At 39.7% G+C, this 15888-nt stretch overlaps 3 protein-coding genes across 5 annotated transcripts in view; 1 reads left to right on the forward strand and 2 right to left on the reverse strand.

Annotated features, from left to right (window-relative positions):
• Nucleotides 1-81: 81 nt before the first annotated feature.
• On the forward strand, nt 82-3531 carry cfap410 (cilia and flagella associated protein 410). Its single transcript, XM_015060694.1, has 7 exons — nt 82-318; nt 446-464; nt 560-606; nt 898-1127; nt 1575-1725; nt 1808-1904; nt 3073-3531. Exons 1-7 carry the CDS (start codon nt 242-244, stop codon nt 3232-3234), a joined length of 783 nt encoding a protein of 260 aa, XP_014916180.1. The 5' UTR covers nt 82-241; the 3' UTR covers nt 3235-3531.
• A 3-nt stretch (nt 3532-3534) lies between these two features.
• orc2 (origin recognition complex, subunit 2) lies at nt 3535-10862 on the reverse strand. Of its 3 annotated transcripts, none has more exons than XM_015060688.1 (16): nt 10665-10862; nt 10440-10510; nt 8885-9043; nt 8102-8188; nt 7901-7981; nt 7779-7810; nt 7642-7702; nt 6623-6954; nt 6421-6530; nt 5696-5828; nt 5526-5622; nt 5308-5454; nt 5055-5226; nt 4126-4187; nt 3894-4012; nt 3535-3811 (listed from the first exon to the last, which is right to left on the reverse strand). In XM_015060688.1, the coding sequence occupies exons 1-16, from the start codon at nt 10679-10681 to the stop codon at nt 3728-3730; spliced, it is 1764 nt and encodes a 587-aa protein (XP_014916174.1). In that variant the 5' UTR covers nt 10682-10862; the 3' UTR covers nt 3535-3727. The 3 variants fall into 3 exon arrangements, with proteins under 3 accessions (XP_014916174.1, XP_014916176.1, XP_014916175.1); XM_015060690.1 differs by having other exon boundaries at nt 10731-10861; XM_015060689.1 differs by having other exon boundaries at nt 3538-3811; nt 7642-7699; nt 10665-10861.
• A 717-nt stretch (nt 10863-11579) lies between these two features.
• Nucleotides 11580-15888, reverse strand: part of LOC106964905 (D-threo-3-hydroxyaspartate dehydratase) — an 8218-nt gene continuing 3909 nt past the window's right edge. The window contains exons 2-10 of the mRNA XM_015060686.1: nt 15469-15631; nt 15231-15360; nt 14452-14602; nt 13869-14049; nt 13286-13404; nt 13070-13196; nt 12900-12962; nt 12710-12815; nt 11580-11895 (exon numbers count right to left, since the gene is read on the reverse strand). Of these exons, the coding sequence (XP_014916172.1) occupies nt 11806-11895; nt 12710-12815; nt 12900-12962; nt 13070-13196; nt 13286-13404; nt 13869-14049; nt 14452-14602; nt 15231-15360; nt 15469-15614 (1113 nt within the window). The 5' untranslated portion in view covers nt 15615-15631 and the 3' untranslated portion in view covers nt 11580-11805. The remainder of the gene's footprint in view (nt 11896-12709; nt 12816-12899; nt 12963-13069; nt 13197-13285; nt 13405-13868; nt 14050-14451; nt 14603-15230; nt 15361-15468; nt 15632-15888) is intronic.

The raw sequence follows: 15888 nt of genomic DNA on the forward strand, positions 1-15888 counted from the left end.
AAGGTTCACAAAAGAGACTAAATAAATTGCTAAAGTTTTTTTTCGTCTTTTGAGCCGTAGTAACCAAGGACGCGTTGTTGGTAACGCGCATGCGCATTAATGTTAAAGACGCCAGCTTTTCCCTGTGCAGCGGAGTTGAGATGTTTCTACGCTGATGCTGTCATGAAGCAACCTGCGTTGTTTTTAAATATACATTTCATTGACAATATTCCTAATTTTTAGGGCGTGTAGGCGATAGGCAATGAAGCTAACACGGAAACTTGTTCTTGCTAAGGCTAAGGCCTCAGACTTGGAAAGCGTGAAGAAACTAAACTGCTGGTAAGAGCTTAAACTGATCACATCTTTAATTTACACCTTCTTTACATGTTAACACCCGTGTTGGTTAAGATGTACTGGCTCCATGTGTTGAGTCTGTACTAATATTATGCTACGTGTTGTTTTGCAGGGGATGCAACCTGACTGACGTGAGTAGGCAAAGTTGTGTGGATACCTCAGTAAATTATGTATACTTACAAAAATAATCATCTCCATCGAATTGTGTAATTGTATCTCGTTTCAGATTTCCATATTCTCTCAGATGCCCAGCATTGAAGTGTTGACTCTCAGGTTGGTCAAGTAAACTTTGCTTTCTTTCTCCACAACCTTCTTGTTAAAGTTATGAACCAGGCTTTTCTGTTAAATCAGCAAAAGTCACTTTAAATATCACTTGTCACGTATAAAACAACATATCGTGGTCATTTTTTAAGTTTGTTTTACTGTTGTAAATGATTTATTCAAGGTAACATAAGACATAGAGGGACAGATCGGTTCTTTTTGAACACCCCCATTTTAATTTTCTTTCCATCACATGTTCAGAACTATTTATGATTTGCTTACTACAGTACTTTCTCTCTGCAGTGTGAACAACATCTCATCTCTATCTCCCTTGGCTGGCTGTCCGTCTCTGAGTGAACTGTACCTGAGGAGGAACATGATTCCTACACTATCAGAGCTCTGTCATCTGCGTCCGCTGACGCGTCTCCGAGTTCTGTGGTTGGCCGAGAACCCCTGTTGCGGTACCGACCCGAGTCGGTATCGGCTCACCGTACTGCGTTGCCTTCCTCGACTCCAAAAGCTCGACAATCAAGGTGATTTTGTTATGTTTCTGCGCATGACAAAAATACTCTCTGGCAGAGAGCAATTGTAGCCTAGATGTTGTTTTATTTTCTCATAATCTTTGGGATGTACAGTAGCTGGGTCACACACAGTTCCTGCAAAAGTAAAAATAGTCATTGAACTTTTCAACATTTTGTCAGGTTACAACAGAAAACGTCAAGTTATTTTATTGCAAACAAAATGAAAAAGTTTTTGTATCGACCCTTCTCTGCAGTTAATGTTTAAAAATTTTTGTATGCATGTGTAAATTACACAGTTGGGCAAAACAATTTCTGTAGGCAGTTGTGGCACACCACACTTTTCAGATTTCGGTTTAACTTGCATCTGTAATGTGATAAAATGGGGTAAAAAAAAATTCTTTCAAAGGTTGCGAACACTTATGCGAGGCACTTTCCTTGTCTGACCTTTTGTGTGTTCAGTGGTAACCGAGGAAGAGATCGCGCTCGCTCTAATGGAAGGTGACGAGGTCAGCACACCCACCGGCAACATCCACAACCAGCTTCCCAACAACGGCCTTCCAGATGCAGAGATGGAGAACGATCCACTAAACTACAACATGGAGGAGACCAAGTAGGTTTTGATCACTTTTCACAACAGTTTTAACCTTTACCAATAAAGACGTTTCTGAAATTCTATTTTTTCTTCCTGTCAGCAAAATCAGAGAAGAGCTGGGAATGAAGCCTCTCTCCAGAGACAAATTCTCCTCTCTTTCCTCTCCATCCACCATGGAGAAACCGACGATGAAAAAGGTAGCATCTGCAAGCATCACCCCACTAGAACCTGTTGACTGAAGCCAGGGTTTCTGCAGATTTCACCAATTCAAATTTAAGACTTTTAAAGGCCACTGTGAATTAAAGTTAAGACCTGTATCACACCAGAAATGTACAAAAGAAACAGCCTTAACTACTGTATTGCCAGGCTTTTTGACACAGAATGAATGTAGCCTCGTATAGAAATGATCAAACAGCGAAGATGAAGGCCGTCCACCTGGCAATAAATTTGCACTTACACTAGCTTGCATTTTTTAGCTAGCTAATTTTTTTTCCCTCCTTCCTCTGTCTCTAATATAGCTCTAGCTAGTAGGAGTATATTAGCAGCTAGTTAGCAGTAGCCTCAACCGCTTTGAGTCACAGAGCACAATGAAGCGACTTGAACCCAGACTACATAGAATGTGCGAGTCACACCACAACAAAATGTAAGAGTTGTAACATATTTAAAGCCAACTTCTTTTCTAAAAGTCAATTTAAGACATTTTAAGGCCTTGATTTTAGATTGTGAATTTAAGACTTTTTAAGGATGCATGGACACCCAGAAAGCCCGGGAGATTAAAGAGGATGTACCGTGCAAAATTCACTTTGCACTCTTTTTTTAAACTTCCATTTGGGTTCCTACTGCTTCTAAAAAAACACCTAGTGCTAAAAGAAAAAAAAAAGAAAAGAAAAACCCCTCACCCAGCCAGTTTTTCGTAATAAGTTAATGTTTTTTGGGTGTCTGGAAAACAAGCCGTTTTAAAAATTGCTGTAACTTCTGCTAGAAAAGACAAGTGTTTGGTTGTTGTTGACTTACCATCCAGAAACTACTTGCATTCTTGTTGGTTGTGAAGAAGGCTCCACTTCTGCTTTTCAAAGATGTACAGTTGTATAATTGCACATCTGTTTGTAGTCATTTTCATGATCAAGAGTAAATTTTGAGTTAAGCAGCAGCTTACTTGGATTTAAAGTGACAAGAGGACCTAAAACAACTCATTATGACAGCTCAAAATAGGCAGAACTGACCTGACTAAAGTCTTGTTACTTGGGAGTAATTTTGTGCAAAAAATTTACATGTTTTGTATAATATATAGTCCTGTCCTAGCCCGATCAGCGAAGCTTATTAAGTCACCGTTAAAGTGAGATACTGTGCTTTTTTTTTTTCCAGACCCACATCCTTGATGCGGTCCTGCTTCTGCTGAGGGACCTGGATGAAGAGGAGCTCCATGTGGTGCACACTGCCACGCAGAACAGGCTGCAGACCTACACACTAGATTCAAGAGATGGTCAGAGATCATCAACTCAGAAAACTACAGAGATCCAACACTAACTATATCCACAGCATGCACTCAGAACAACGTCCCACTCCCCCCTCTTTTCCCACATCCAGCACCAATCTCAGGATTCTAACCCACACACGCGTCGCCTCCCGGTACCTTCTGCTCGTTCATGTGTACAGTTTCTGATTTCATTTCACTGCCACGTCGCATTTTTGTGGCCCTGGTTTCCCAAATTATTAAGGAATTCTGTTGTTCAGCTGCATGACTACACGCCTTGCAAGAACATAAGAATGTATGTTTTGTTTAACGCGCATATCTATTTTGAAATTAAAAATAATGTTCAGCAATAATTTAAGTCATGGTGGCTTTTATTGATTCAGATTTACACTGAAAAAATGTGCACATCTAACCATGATGTGAATGTCACAGTGCAACGGTGCATTCAGAGCTAACGCTTCAACTATTAAACTAGTGCCATTTATCAGAATGAGTTCATATCAACTGCAGGAAAATTGCAGATCGTGATTTGGAAGTCTTGTCCTTTCAGTCATCATCCTCGTTTTCTAAGAAATCAATCAGTGTGTTCGTCTCCACAGCAACAATCAGGTATTCTACTCCATCTGCACCCTGGTGGAAAGCAAACAAAGAATACATTAAAGACGGAATACAAAACAGAGTTTTTCCAAGGAGTAAAGTTGGGGAAAGTCACCTTGCGTGTCCGGATCAGCTTGTGGTCTCTGAACTCTGTCAGCTGAGTCCTCAACGTGAGGTCAGAGTTCACCAGGAAAGCCTCTCGACAGCGCTGGTAGAAGTCTTGGAATGACAAGCCTGCATTTGGCACAATGAAATGTCTATAAATCATCAATATGGCGAGGTAAAAATTACACTCTCCCAAAAAAATAACTGTTCATAAGTTTGAGCTTTTGAACCCGAGTGCGTACCCGAGTAGGAAGGATTATCTTTGTTTTCCAGCTGGAATTTCCCCAACAACTTGAAGATTCCTCTGCAAAAAGAAAAGGAACGAGTGGATGAATTCTAATAAAAGTATTGGTTAAAAAAAAAAAATAATAATTAAAAAAAAAAAATATATATATATATATATATATGAATTTGTTTATAGATTGTTTCCCCCTCCCTTAACTTAAACTTTTTCACAACAAAATGGAACAAAACTCAAACTGTATGTCTTAAAAAACAAACAAAAAAACTTAAAGTCCCACCCCAACCTCCCCACCTACCTTTTGCAATTAATTTAAACCCCAAGTTGGGAATTCACTACATGACTTTAGTTTTAATTCATTAATTAATTTTTCTCTAGTAACATTATCAATATTACTGTATTTAATGGGGATTTCCTTCATATATGATGAGCCAATTCCTTTTACATAAACAACGAGCGCTCCCAAATTTGATAGAATTTATGATATTGATGTTTTATCAAAAGTTAAAAGAAGTTGTAAAATCAATGCCTTGTTGCCATGGCATTGATCGAGATACAATTACACAATGGCACACAATTTCAGACAAGAACTGTCTAAAAGTAATAAAGTACGAGCAAAACTCTTTTTAGCTTCACAGCATCTAAAACCAGAGAGAATAATTGTCCAAGCATTCAATGCATCAACCAAAAAATATAGTATAGTTTTTCTACTTTCTCAGGAGTTTTGCTTTTTCTATATTTGCGGCTGTAGGCATGATGGCAAACTTTACTGAATAAGAAGAAATCTGAAGCAAACCCAAACTTGAATTTGGACCAACAGATCAGATTCACCTTTAGGGGCACAAATCCGAGTCGAACCTTACATTCTTGCTGATAAATTCCCTTTCACTCAATAAATAAATGACTCATCAGATCTTTAAAACAGTTCACCTTGCGTTGGGCGTCAAGCTACGCAGCACGTGTGTGAGGGAGGACAGAGCCAGCGCGCCCGTCTGCTGCACCAGGAGAGAGTTCTCATACGACGTCTCCTCGGTGTAGTGCTGGAACGTCACACACTCCCACCACAGCCAGTTAAACTGGCTCTGCTTGAACTGGTCCCACACTGGAAACATTACAGGAACTACTTAGCCACAGGAAAACCCCATTTATCAATGCTCTGAGCTAAACTCCTCCTAACAGCCACCTAATGGAGCGTTGATGTGGTCTATAGAGGCGACTAAGTGCAGGTTTGGCAGCGCCGCCAGCTGCCCCAGTGCACTCTGGGTCTTCTCTCCTCGCAGCATCGGCCCGTCAATGTTGTGGATCAGCAGGTAAATGTGGAGATCCGGGCCTGAGGTGACATGGGAGGAAATGTGAGTCGAGTCCGACTTGAGAGGAAAGCGCTTTAACAAGCACGCTTACTGTCTTTGAGTGTCTGAGCGATGAAGTGGATCTGATCTGAGGGCGTAGAGAAAGTTCCCTGGTGCTCCAGAACCTCACAGGTCAAAGCGTTTAATATCTAAAAGAGATAACGTTGTAATTAAACTATTAAACAACTCATGAGGTGTTTCCTTCCTCTTTCAAATACGGACCGATTTGAGAGTGATGGAGGGGAAGAACCCGTTGACGACGAGGTGGATCTCCTGAGACAGATGAGACACCCGGAAGTCTTCCAACAAAGTCTTTTTGCTTCCCAAACCGTAAACCAGCACACTGAATCCCAACCTGCACGCACACACACACACACACACACACACACACACACACACACCCTTTTAGGCGACAAACTAACACAAAGCAGGACAATGTTGCAGAATGGAACCGAAATGATGAATAATTGTTTTTCATAAATAAAAATGTGAAAAGTGTGGCTTGCATTTTGATTTGGCTTCCTCAAGTCAAACTAATCTTTTACTGTAATTGCAGCTGAAAATCTTTTGGTGCTGAAAACAAACGGATGCCACGTTTTTCAGACTGCATTTATAAAATTATTATAAAACATTTAAAGTGTAAGCAGTGGCTCCCCCAACAGGTGAACTGGGGGGGCCACAGCCCCCTACTGAAAAATGCTGGCCATCCACTGTCCCCCCAGAGAATCATTTTCAGATCATAGAATAGAATAAAATAGAAACACTTTAATGTCCCGCAAAATTGAGGTGCAACAGCAGCATAAGGTATGAAGGTTCACACATGAAAAATGTTCTTAAAGTTTAAAACAATATAGAGAAAACAAGATTAACAATAACAGTAAATAAAATAAAAAATTGATAACCCTCAGACCTTGAGGAAAAACATCAGAAATGAGAGCCGCACTTACTGTAACTGTAACATCCATTTGGTAAAGTGCTGTCTGTGTTTGTCATGCAGCTCCTGGATCTCCTTTGAGTAACAGGACGGTTTACCTTCTAAAAGATGAGCCAAAGTCTCCTGGGGAAAAAAAACAAACAGAAAATCAGTTTGCACTTTAGCCATAATTAGACATTTATTAGGTTTTAAAACCCTGAATGTGATCAACCTACCCTGTCTAGTTTAGGGGTGTGCAGGCGCTCAAGGGTCCGGTCTGATGTCAGAATTTTGGAGCTGCCATGAGCCTCAAAGTACTCCTCGGTCATGGCGGGCTGGTTAACAGGTTCGGGTGTGTTCTTGCTCTTCTTGGCTGGAGTCTTAAAGAGAGCTGCAGAGGAACCTTTACTAGGAGTTCTGTAGTTTTTATGGATCTCTTTTTCCTCTTTATTAATTTTCAGCTTTTCCTTTAGCCTATCCTCTTCCTCTTTCTCCTCCTCCTCCTCTCCATCCTCCTCAGAGTCAGACGGCGAGAGCTCACTGTCGCTGTCCGACCGAAGGCTCGGCGCTGAAAACATTAGAATGGTGGCACATTTACATGCTTGCAAAAATAATTCACATCCTTTTACTTTTTCACAGTTTCCTCAAATTGCAAACTTAAATGTATTTTATTGGGATTAAAAAGAACACAACACAGAGAACAAGTGGGAAGTTGAAGAAAAATTATGAATGACCTATGTTTAACATATTTAAGGTCAACTTACTTTTTTTAAAGACAAACTTGTTTTTTTTTTTTTAAGCTCTTGTGGCCTTTATTTGATGGTTAATTGGTAGGGGGGTGGGTAGTGGGAGAGGGGGGAGGACATGCAGCAAGGGTTGCCAAGGCTGGGAATTGAACCTGCGACAGTTGCGATGAGAGCTAAGGCCTCCATATGTAGGTTGTGCTCAACCCCTGCGCCACCACAGCACACCCCATTTTAAAGACAAACTTAAGGCATTTTAAGGTCTTAAGTTTTTATACATGAATTTAAGGCTTTGTAAGGATGTGTGTGGTGGTTCAGCAGGCACAAATAATCTTTTATTTCCTGTTCAGTGTCCCATTTATACATTACTTAGTCCTGGTTGATCACATGAAATCATCAATGAAACACACTGAAGTCTGAATTTCACGTGGCAATCATGAAAGATGTCAGTGTTGGTGCAAAAACCTTCAGAAGGCACCGTTATACATCTCAATAAAACATGCTGTGCTTACTTGTTAGTCTCTTTCTGAGCCTGTGAGGCGTTGTGGAGACAAACCGGACCTTCTTGATCTGCTAAACCGGAGCTGGTTAAGAGACCAGACAAATCTCAAAGCGCATTTTAAATCAACACTTAAGTTTGGGGTCCTACCCTCTGTGGTGTCCTGATTTCGCCTTTGTGGTCTAGTCAAAGAGAGAGAGAAAAAAGTGTCATCTTCAAATAAACACAGGATCTGGTCGATCATATGTGATGGGACGATGATCTGGACTCACGTCGGCCCGTCCGCGTCGGAGTGCAGGGTTCAGCCGGACCGAGGCTCACACTTTTCCCCGGAGTCCGAGCGAGCGAGCTTGCTGCGTCCACCAATAAGACGTACAACACAAAGCGTCCGTTATGAAACGTGATAAATCCAGCTTCACAAAACCATTAGAGTAAAAATGTAATCGTTTTTACTGGAAACCAGCAGATCTCACCAGTGTTGGCCATGCTGTTGCCACGTCTGTTTTTCTGGAAGGTAAAAATGGAGGCTCCAGCCACTCTGGAGAGGCCATCCTCATCTTCTGCAGAACCAAAGAACAATAACAGATCTGCATTATATGAGAATTTCTCTTTTTAATTATTAGGGATGTAACTAATCATTATTTAGTTACATCTATCGATTACTCTCATGAGTAATCGAACAAAAAAACTGGCACATTATGCAGATTTTAAATTAATCCTTTTTTATACAATATTAGAAAAATACAGACAAATAATTAAATTCCTTATTTAAATTAGAAAATAAACAAGTTGCCTAAGATGGAATAATAACATTCCTTTAGTGAATGCTTGATCATTTGTAGCAAAGAATGCCTCTACAGCTAAAAGAATATTTCCAACATCAACATCGGTTTCAACTTGACTCATCAATACAGTAGAGAGATGATCTGATTATTTTTGGACAAACTGATTAATAATAGATAGCCAAAGGTGCTAAAAAGATGTTGTACAGTTTTGACTTAGTTACTGCTCTGACTGTGTTGTTCTTTCAGCAAATCACCTTTTCTGGAGTCTGTGTACTCCTGTTCGAATAATCGGTTATTAAATTATTTCAATAATCGATTCATCATAATTAATCTGATTAATAGTTTCAGCCCGAGTAATTATTCCTAAAAGTAACGATTCTGTGACAGTTCAGACTGCACACGAAGCTAGTTATGCCTCTGTCGTCATCAGACAAGCCAATTAAGTCTGGATAAAGAAGCTGTGTGCGTTACCTCCGTTATTCTCCGTTCCCAGAACTCGGATGTAGCCCTGCTGATCGTAGACTCCGTTTTCCTCCTGATCCAGTTGCTCATCCTCTACGTGTCCCTTCTGTCCAGCTGGGCTCTTAAACTTCACCAACCTCTGGACGCTGCCGGCGCCGTTCTGCACGCCTTGTTGAGGCACAGCGCACACAGACAAAAGGTCAGAGGCAAAACTGGTGCAGCCCGTTTGAATTGGTGGCGTTTTGAACAAAGTCCACAAGTTTTCAGTTGGGTTGAATTTGGGTTGCTCCGGAAACTTTGTTGATTTTGAACTGAGTTTAGAAGTCTGTTTGGGTTCATTTTCCCAATAGATCAACCAAAATTAATTGAATTTTTGAATTCTGAAAAATTTGTATTTGGAAGAATCTGGATTTTTTATTTTTTTAATGCACTCCTTGGGTTTGGCTCAACTCCACAATTTTTCTCGCTTTCTTTCCTGAGAAAGAAATTACAAATGACAGAAAAATATTTTCAAAAAGTAGCTTTTATTTCAATAACTTCTTCTGTAAGTTGTACGACGAAGTGTTACGAGAATAAAGTCGTAATGTTGGAAGAATAAAGTAAAAATTTTAGGACATTTCTATGAGAAAAATAAATTAAAAGGAATGTTGAGCACCTTGTAAAGTCGTTCTTTGGTAGAAGTTTTACACATAATACTTAATATTTTAAAATATCTATTTTGAAGAAAGAACACAAACTTAGCTGTTCATGTCAGATCCTGATAAATCTACTGAAGCTTTTTTCTAATTAAAAAAAGTTTCTCAGTTGTAATGTTTTGTGATAAAATTTAATTTATTTCTGATAATATGACTAAAAATATTGTAGCTTGCCCCTAATGCCCCATCATACAACTCAAAGAAGAGATGACTGAAATAAAAGCTACTTTTTGAAAATATTTTCTGTTTGTAATTCCTTTTATAGAAAAGAAAGCGAGAAAGTGGGAAAAAAGAGAAAAAAAAAAAAGATTGAAATCAAATCAGGTATGAAAAGAAAAAAAATCTAAAATTTTAATTTTAAGCCATATCGTCCAGCTCTACTGTTGATTTGACTTCAAGTTATGGAAATTCATCATATCATTCGCCACTGGTAGCAAAACATCTCCTCAGTATAATGCTGCCACCACCAAGTACAGTGGTACCAGTTTGATGCTTCCTGTCAAATCGTCCTTTTCTCCTTTTCTAGTTCCATCATGAACATTTGGATCAGGTGGCTGTTTCCATGAGGATAATAATCTCAAACACACATGCTAAGTGATTTTGGACTGAATGGACAAAGTTTACACGAAGTGCACCAGTTGTGCCAAGAAGAGTTTAAATATTGAGCAAAAATTATGTCAAAATCAAAGTGCAAGTTGCTGAGGGGCAGATAATCCAACAGTTCTGAGCGTATATGTATATTCTTTAGCCTTTTTGGATTAGAGGAACACCACAACATATTCAAAAAAAATTTTAAGCTGTTCAAGCGTTTGATTAAATACTCCTTGTAGTGCAAAACACGGAGTGCCAGAAAACATAGACCTCCTCACCCTCATGTTTGTCCACGATGTGCTCCTGAACATCTCCATCCCCGACGAACTTCACTTCCAACACACTCATTCTTTAGGATAAAACCAAAAACACACAGAGACTGGAGGCGGCCACGCAGCTCACTGTTTAAAACAACACGCTGCTGTCCGGGAGTGTATGTTTAGCCGCTAACGAGAGGTTTCTATTATGTTTCACTTATGAACGCAGTAAAAAGTCATATTTACTCTGGCTGTTGTGTCATGGAGAAATACAGCTCCTAAAGAGAATACGAACAACTAAACGCGACTTACTTGAGTTTGCTAAACAGACGCGAACGGGTTTAAACTAAAGACGACAAACAAAACTAAACTAAAAATAAATATTTTAGCTGTGCTGCGGTATGACAAGTTCTCGCGCCATCCTGCTGAAGATTTTAAACCACGTGATAAGTGAAAGGTCAGGCAGTGACCAATTAGAATGCTGGTTTCTCTCAAAACTACATTTCCCAAGATGCACTTCAAAGTAAAGCTTGTATATCCATATTTGGCACCTAAATGTGGTTTCAGTTCTTTTCGTTAGAATATTAATCGATATGGTTTTTATTGCAAGTTAAAATTTGACAATAATCACCATTTATTTTGTCTTTAACGAAAATATGCTCACTAAATCACGAGACACACCCATTTATTTTTCTTCATATATGTAGTAATTAAATAATCATTTTTATTATTTCAAGCAAATTCTTAAAAACGCTCAGCTGATTTTAAGATTCTGCTTTAAAAGCTTGGATGCTTTTTATTTCAAATTTAATTGATTTTACAGATTGAATTTAAAACATGAAATATAAACGAGTAAGGTCTTCTTTTTAAATATCACATATGTCCAAAATTTTAAAGTCTATCGAGTCTAATCTTACAGAATTATGCTTACTCATAACCATATTAAAATAATTCTCATCCGATTTTTTGTTTGACAAATTCAGCAATTCATGCTCGATTTAAGTGGAAATGCAACAAATAAATAAATGTATCCCTCCAGATGGTAGAAGAGTTTCCACAGAGCTGTGTATTATAACAATACTGCATACTATAACATTCCTGCTTTTGCAATGCTATTACAAAAGCTGTAATGGCATTGATGAAATAATCACAGAATTTTTACAACTCATTCTGATTTTGATTTATTAGAAATCAGACAGTATTCAACCCCACATTTCCACTTCCCCTTCCAGGGCTTCCATTGCTGCTCACTGTGTTAGCTCACAAGTTTTATTTTTGCAATCTATCTACATAATAAGGAATGATGCAATATTCCCTCTCTTATAATTGTACTTTTCTTTATATTGATTCATCTCCAGCTTCTTCAAGTGTACGTCTGGACATATGTTCACCACCCCCGGGTGGGTGTCCACTTTCCCATCAGGCGACCCTCAGAGTGCACATGGTACACAGGGTGCATCGCGGCCGCCGCACAAGACTGCAAAGAGAGAAGACGACAATAAAACAGGAAGATAGTGCAAAGTGAAAATGTTTTGTTGTTTAAATTTATTTTCTAAAATGTATTTATCAAAAGGGGAAATGCATATTAACATAATAATGTAAGTATACTTGAATAAGTCCCCAGTAAAACAACTAATAAGAAAAACAATGCATCATCAAGCACTCTAGAGCAGAAACAACCAATTGATAATACAAATCAAAGTGAAAAAATAATCAAAAATTAAATAAAAAAAAATGGACCTGAATAAAAATAAGTACTAATCATAAAAATTATTTTGATTCTTCAAATTTTACAATAAAACAACCTTTTATGTAAATGGATTTAAAAATATTACAAAATCTTTGTTTTTAAAGGGTCAAACAAGATTTGTGGATCTATAAGAAGGCGAACGTTGCTATTTTGTTTAACTCATCTCTGCTAAATGCTAAGTGCAGTGGAGGTTTGTGATATGGGCTAAATGGGCAGTTGCCTGGGGCACCAAATAACTAGAAAATAAAATATATTTTATCCGTTAATTGCCCTCTGATCAAGTTTGCTACTTCTTGTATCCATGTGTAGTGGAGTAAATGTTCCTTAGTTGGGGTTGAGTGCTGGGAAACTACATAACATCTGCTTTCTGCTACAAAAAAAACAACCAAAACAAATAGAAAACAGATTATTGCTTGTATTTAAATTAGTTGGAGCACTGCAGAAGGAGACGGTAAAGTGTGTAGAACATTTGAGGAAGTTTTACTTTACAGACTCAAGAAACCATTTTGATTATCAGTCACAACAGAGTAACAACACTAACATGATAGGGGATCAGTGTGAGCAGAGAGCCTATGGGGTATTTGCTGTAGTCCAGTGGACCTGAGATGGGCTCCACTCTCCCATGCTCTTGAGTCATAGACAACAACCTAGAAGAAAACATATTTAATTAGTTAACCTGGTACACATATTTTTAGTTTGGAGACCAGAAAGAAAGCGGAAACAGGTTTTACTTGAGGTCTGGGTGGCCTTCGATGATAGCGTATCCAGTGGGAAGCTTTCCAGCTCCGTCCAAACTGTGAGGAACAATGTCAGAAAGTTACAGGACACATTTCCACCAGCAAAGGGATCCAGTTTGCAGGTTCAAATGAAAGCAGCACAGAAGAGGGTCTCGTAAAGCCACCTGATTCCCATCCATCCACAGTCGACCAAGAGCTGGTTTCTATGGGGACAGTGTCCTACGACCCTCGTCAAAACCCTCACAGCCACGTCTTCCAGACCGCACGAGCCAATCATAGACTGCTGGACGTCTAAAACCCAACAGAAATAATTTGTCCTCCAATGTTTTTTTGTTTGTTTGTTTTTCCAGCCGCCATGCACCGACGCTAATGTAACCCACCGTAGAAGACATAGTTTCCAGGATGCACCTCGCTCAGTTTTCCCATGTCTGAGACGGGATGACTGCAGGAGGGGGTGGAGCCGATGCTGGACTTGCAGCTGATGCCAACGGCCTTCAATCTGCCAGGTGAAAAAAGAAAACAAAAAAACATTTGGTCATAGAAGCTTTCATTATAACTACATTTAATAACAAATTGCTGCTGTAAGGGCTACTGGTGAAAGATTTGAAAGAAAATTCAAACAGCAAATACATAAAAATTAAAGGGTGTTTCCAGCTCAAATGTCTTAGTACACTTGAAATAAAACAAAACTACTTTCAAGTTACTTTTCAACAATATATTGAAGCTTGACTGATGTTAATAACTGCTTAATAATGATTTTTAAAAAAGTACAGGTTGCATCGGGTGATTATTTTGCTGGTAGCAAGACAGTGGGACTAGCACTCTTATCAATATTCAATATTTTATTTTTTTCTAACATTCAGCCTCACACAAACACATTCTCACACACTCCTGCCACCCTGGGGACTCAAGATTTCCTAAATTCATATCAGTCTTAACCTCTATTTTAAACCCTTGGCTTACTTTTCCATGAACTGCAGCGTAAAGCTGGTGGTTTCCTGGGCGACGGCCTGTATTTGCTCCACCCCTTTGCAGTTGTACGTGTTCCCACAGTGGGCATACACCCCAGTCAGCTCCACGCCATCTGCCTCAGCGATGGCCCGAGCCAGTTGAAGCGCCTCTGGCTCTGAGTGCAGGACGCCAGCTGCACCAAAGAGCAAACTCACAGTCGCCGAACGATCAGGAGCGATGGAGTTGTCGTTTTACTGCACAAACACTACATATTATCAAGTATTTTTGGTCTAGTTTATAGTGCAAATATCTTAAATAAGACAAAAGTAACTATTCAGGAAGATATAGGAAATTGTTTTAAGTAAATAATTCCTTAATATTGATTAAAAACAAGTCCACTGGAAGATTATGCCACGTACAATGAGACATTTTTCCCATAAGTGAAATAATCTCCCAATGGAACTAGAATTATTTACTACGTTTTGCTGAAAAGCTATTTATATTTCAAGTGTACAAAGATATTTGCACTAGAAACCAGACTAAAAAAAAAACTTCATAAGATTTTGCGTTTTTGCAGCGTACCCAGCATGCTCACCTCTCCCATTTCCACAGTCGAGCTTGAGCCACACGTGCCACCGCCGGCCGCCTTTCAGTGGCCTCTTCCGGAGCCGCTCCAGCGCGTCGGGATGGTCGAGCAGAACTTGGAAAAGGTCCAGTCTCTCCGACAGAGCGGCACAGCGCTCTACCTACAAACGCAGATGCTTAGCAGGTATTTCACAGAGAGGCTCTGCATGTCTTTTGAGACATAAATATTCAGATTATAATGAAATGATTGATTTGTTGACCCTAGAAATGTTCACAATATTTGTAGCGGCTAAAATCCTATATTTTAGGCTACTGGTGGTTGTTCTTGAAAGGCGTTGGTTTTCCGTGCGCTCAATTAAGATTCATGATGCCGATCTTCCATTTGACATAAAATAAAGTCATTTATTTGTCAGAACAATGTCCATTGTCTTACTGTTTCCATTTAGATCCATATAAATTCGACATCCATCCAAACCATGCACAGTAGAAAACTGTTTGCCTCTGCCTATTAACACCTGAACAGAATGATGCTTGACCTTAAATAACCCATGCCCCCATCAGACACTCAGAACTCAAAATTAAATACGCCCCCTGGTGGCGATAAACACCAGAAAGGATAAATGGCTGCTACAATATTCACAAGTCATTTTTATAAAGTGACGCTGTGTGTTTAAAACTCACAGAGGGAATAAAATGACAGACTGTGGCGAAAGGGAGTGGAAGTACTGCATTGCCGATAATAATAATAACTACAGTATAATGGCATGTGGAAGCCTCATTGGAGAATACCTTGTCAAAGGGAAGAGGGTATGCATACAGGATGTCAGCAAAGCCATGGTCAGCATAGAAAGTGGCCTCTGCCAGGGTGGAAACCACAATGCACCTCCGGGATCCACCTGTCATGATGTCAGCACACTCACTGCAGAAAGGCACACACACGCACACACACCCACACACATACACACATATTACAGCATCCCTGATGGAAACGTCGGCTTCATCAGTGTTAGGGAGCGCGGTTCCGTACAGGGTTTTGTGGGTCTTCATGTGCGGTCGGAGTTGGACTCCCAGCTGGTGGCAGCGCTCCATCATCCTCTGCGCGTTTCTCTTCACTTTGTCCACATCCACCACCAAAGCGGGGGTGCAGAGGGCCGAAAGGGGCTCCCCCTCCATACTGGAAGAACTGGAGACTTTGCAAGCAATTTAATTATGATGCATGGCTGCTTCAAGTAACATCGAGTCAAGTAACATCGAGTAAATGAATACGTATTTCATAAAGAAATATGCTCACATGCGACTTTTTAAAATTTTCTCTGTTTTCATTTTCTTGTCTTTGCCCTGCCAGCATACCCAGGTGGGCCCCATATGAGTAAAAGGAGGGCAGACCAGATGGGACCCATATGGGTTTGTCCGCGGGTTCCACGGTGGCCCCACATGGGTTTGCCCA

The sequence above is a fragment of the Poecilia latipinna genome, unplaced genomic scaffold (genome assembly GCF_001443285.1).
Source record: "Poecilia latipinna isolate Pla-1442-1.1 unplaced genomic scaffold, P_latipinna-1.0 Scaffold1735, whole genome shotgun sequence".
NCBI classification, from domain to species: Eukaryota; Metazoa; Chordata; class Actinopteri; order Cyprinodontiformes; family Poeciliidae; genus Poecilia; species Poecilia latipinna.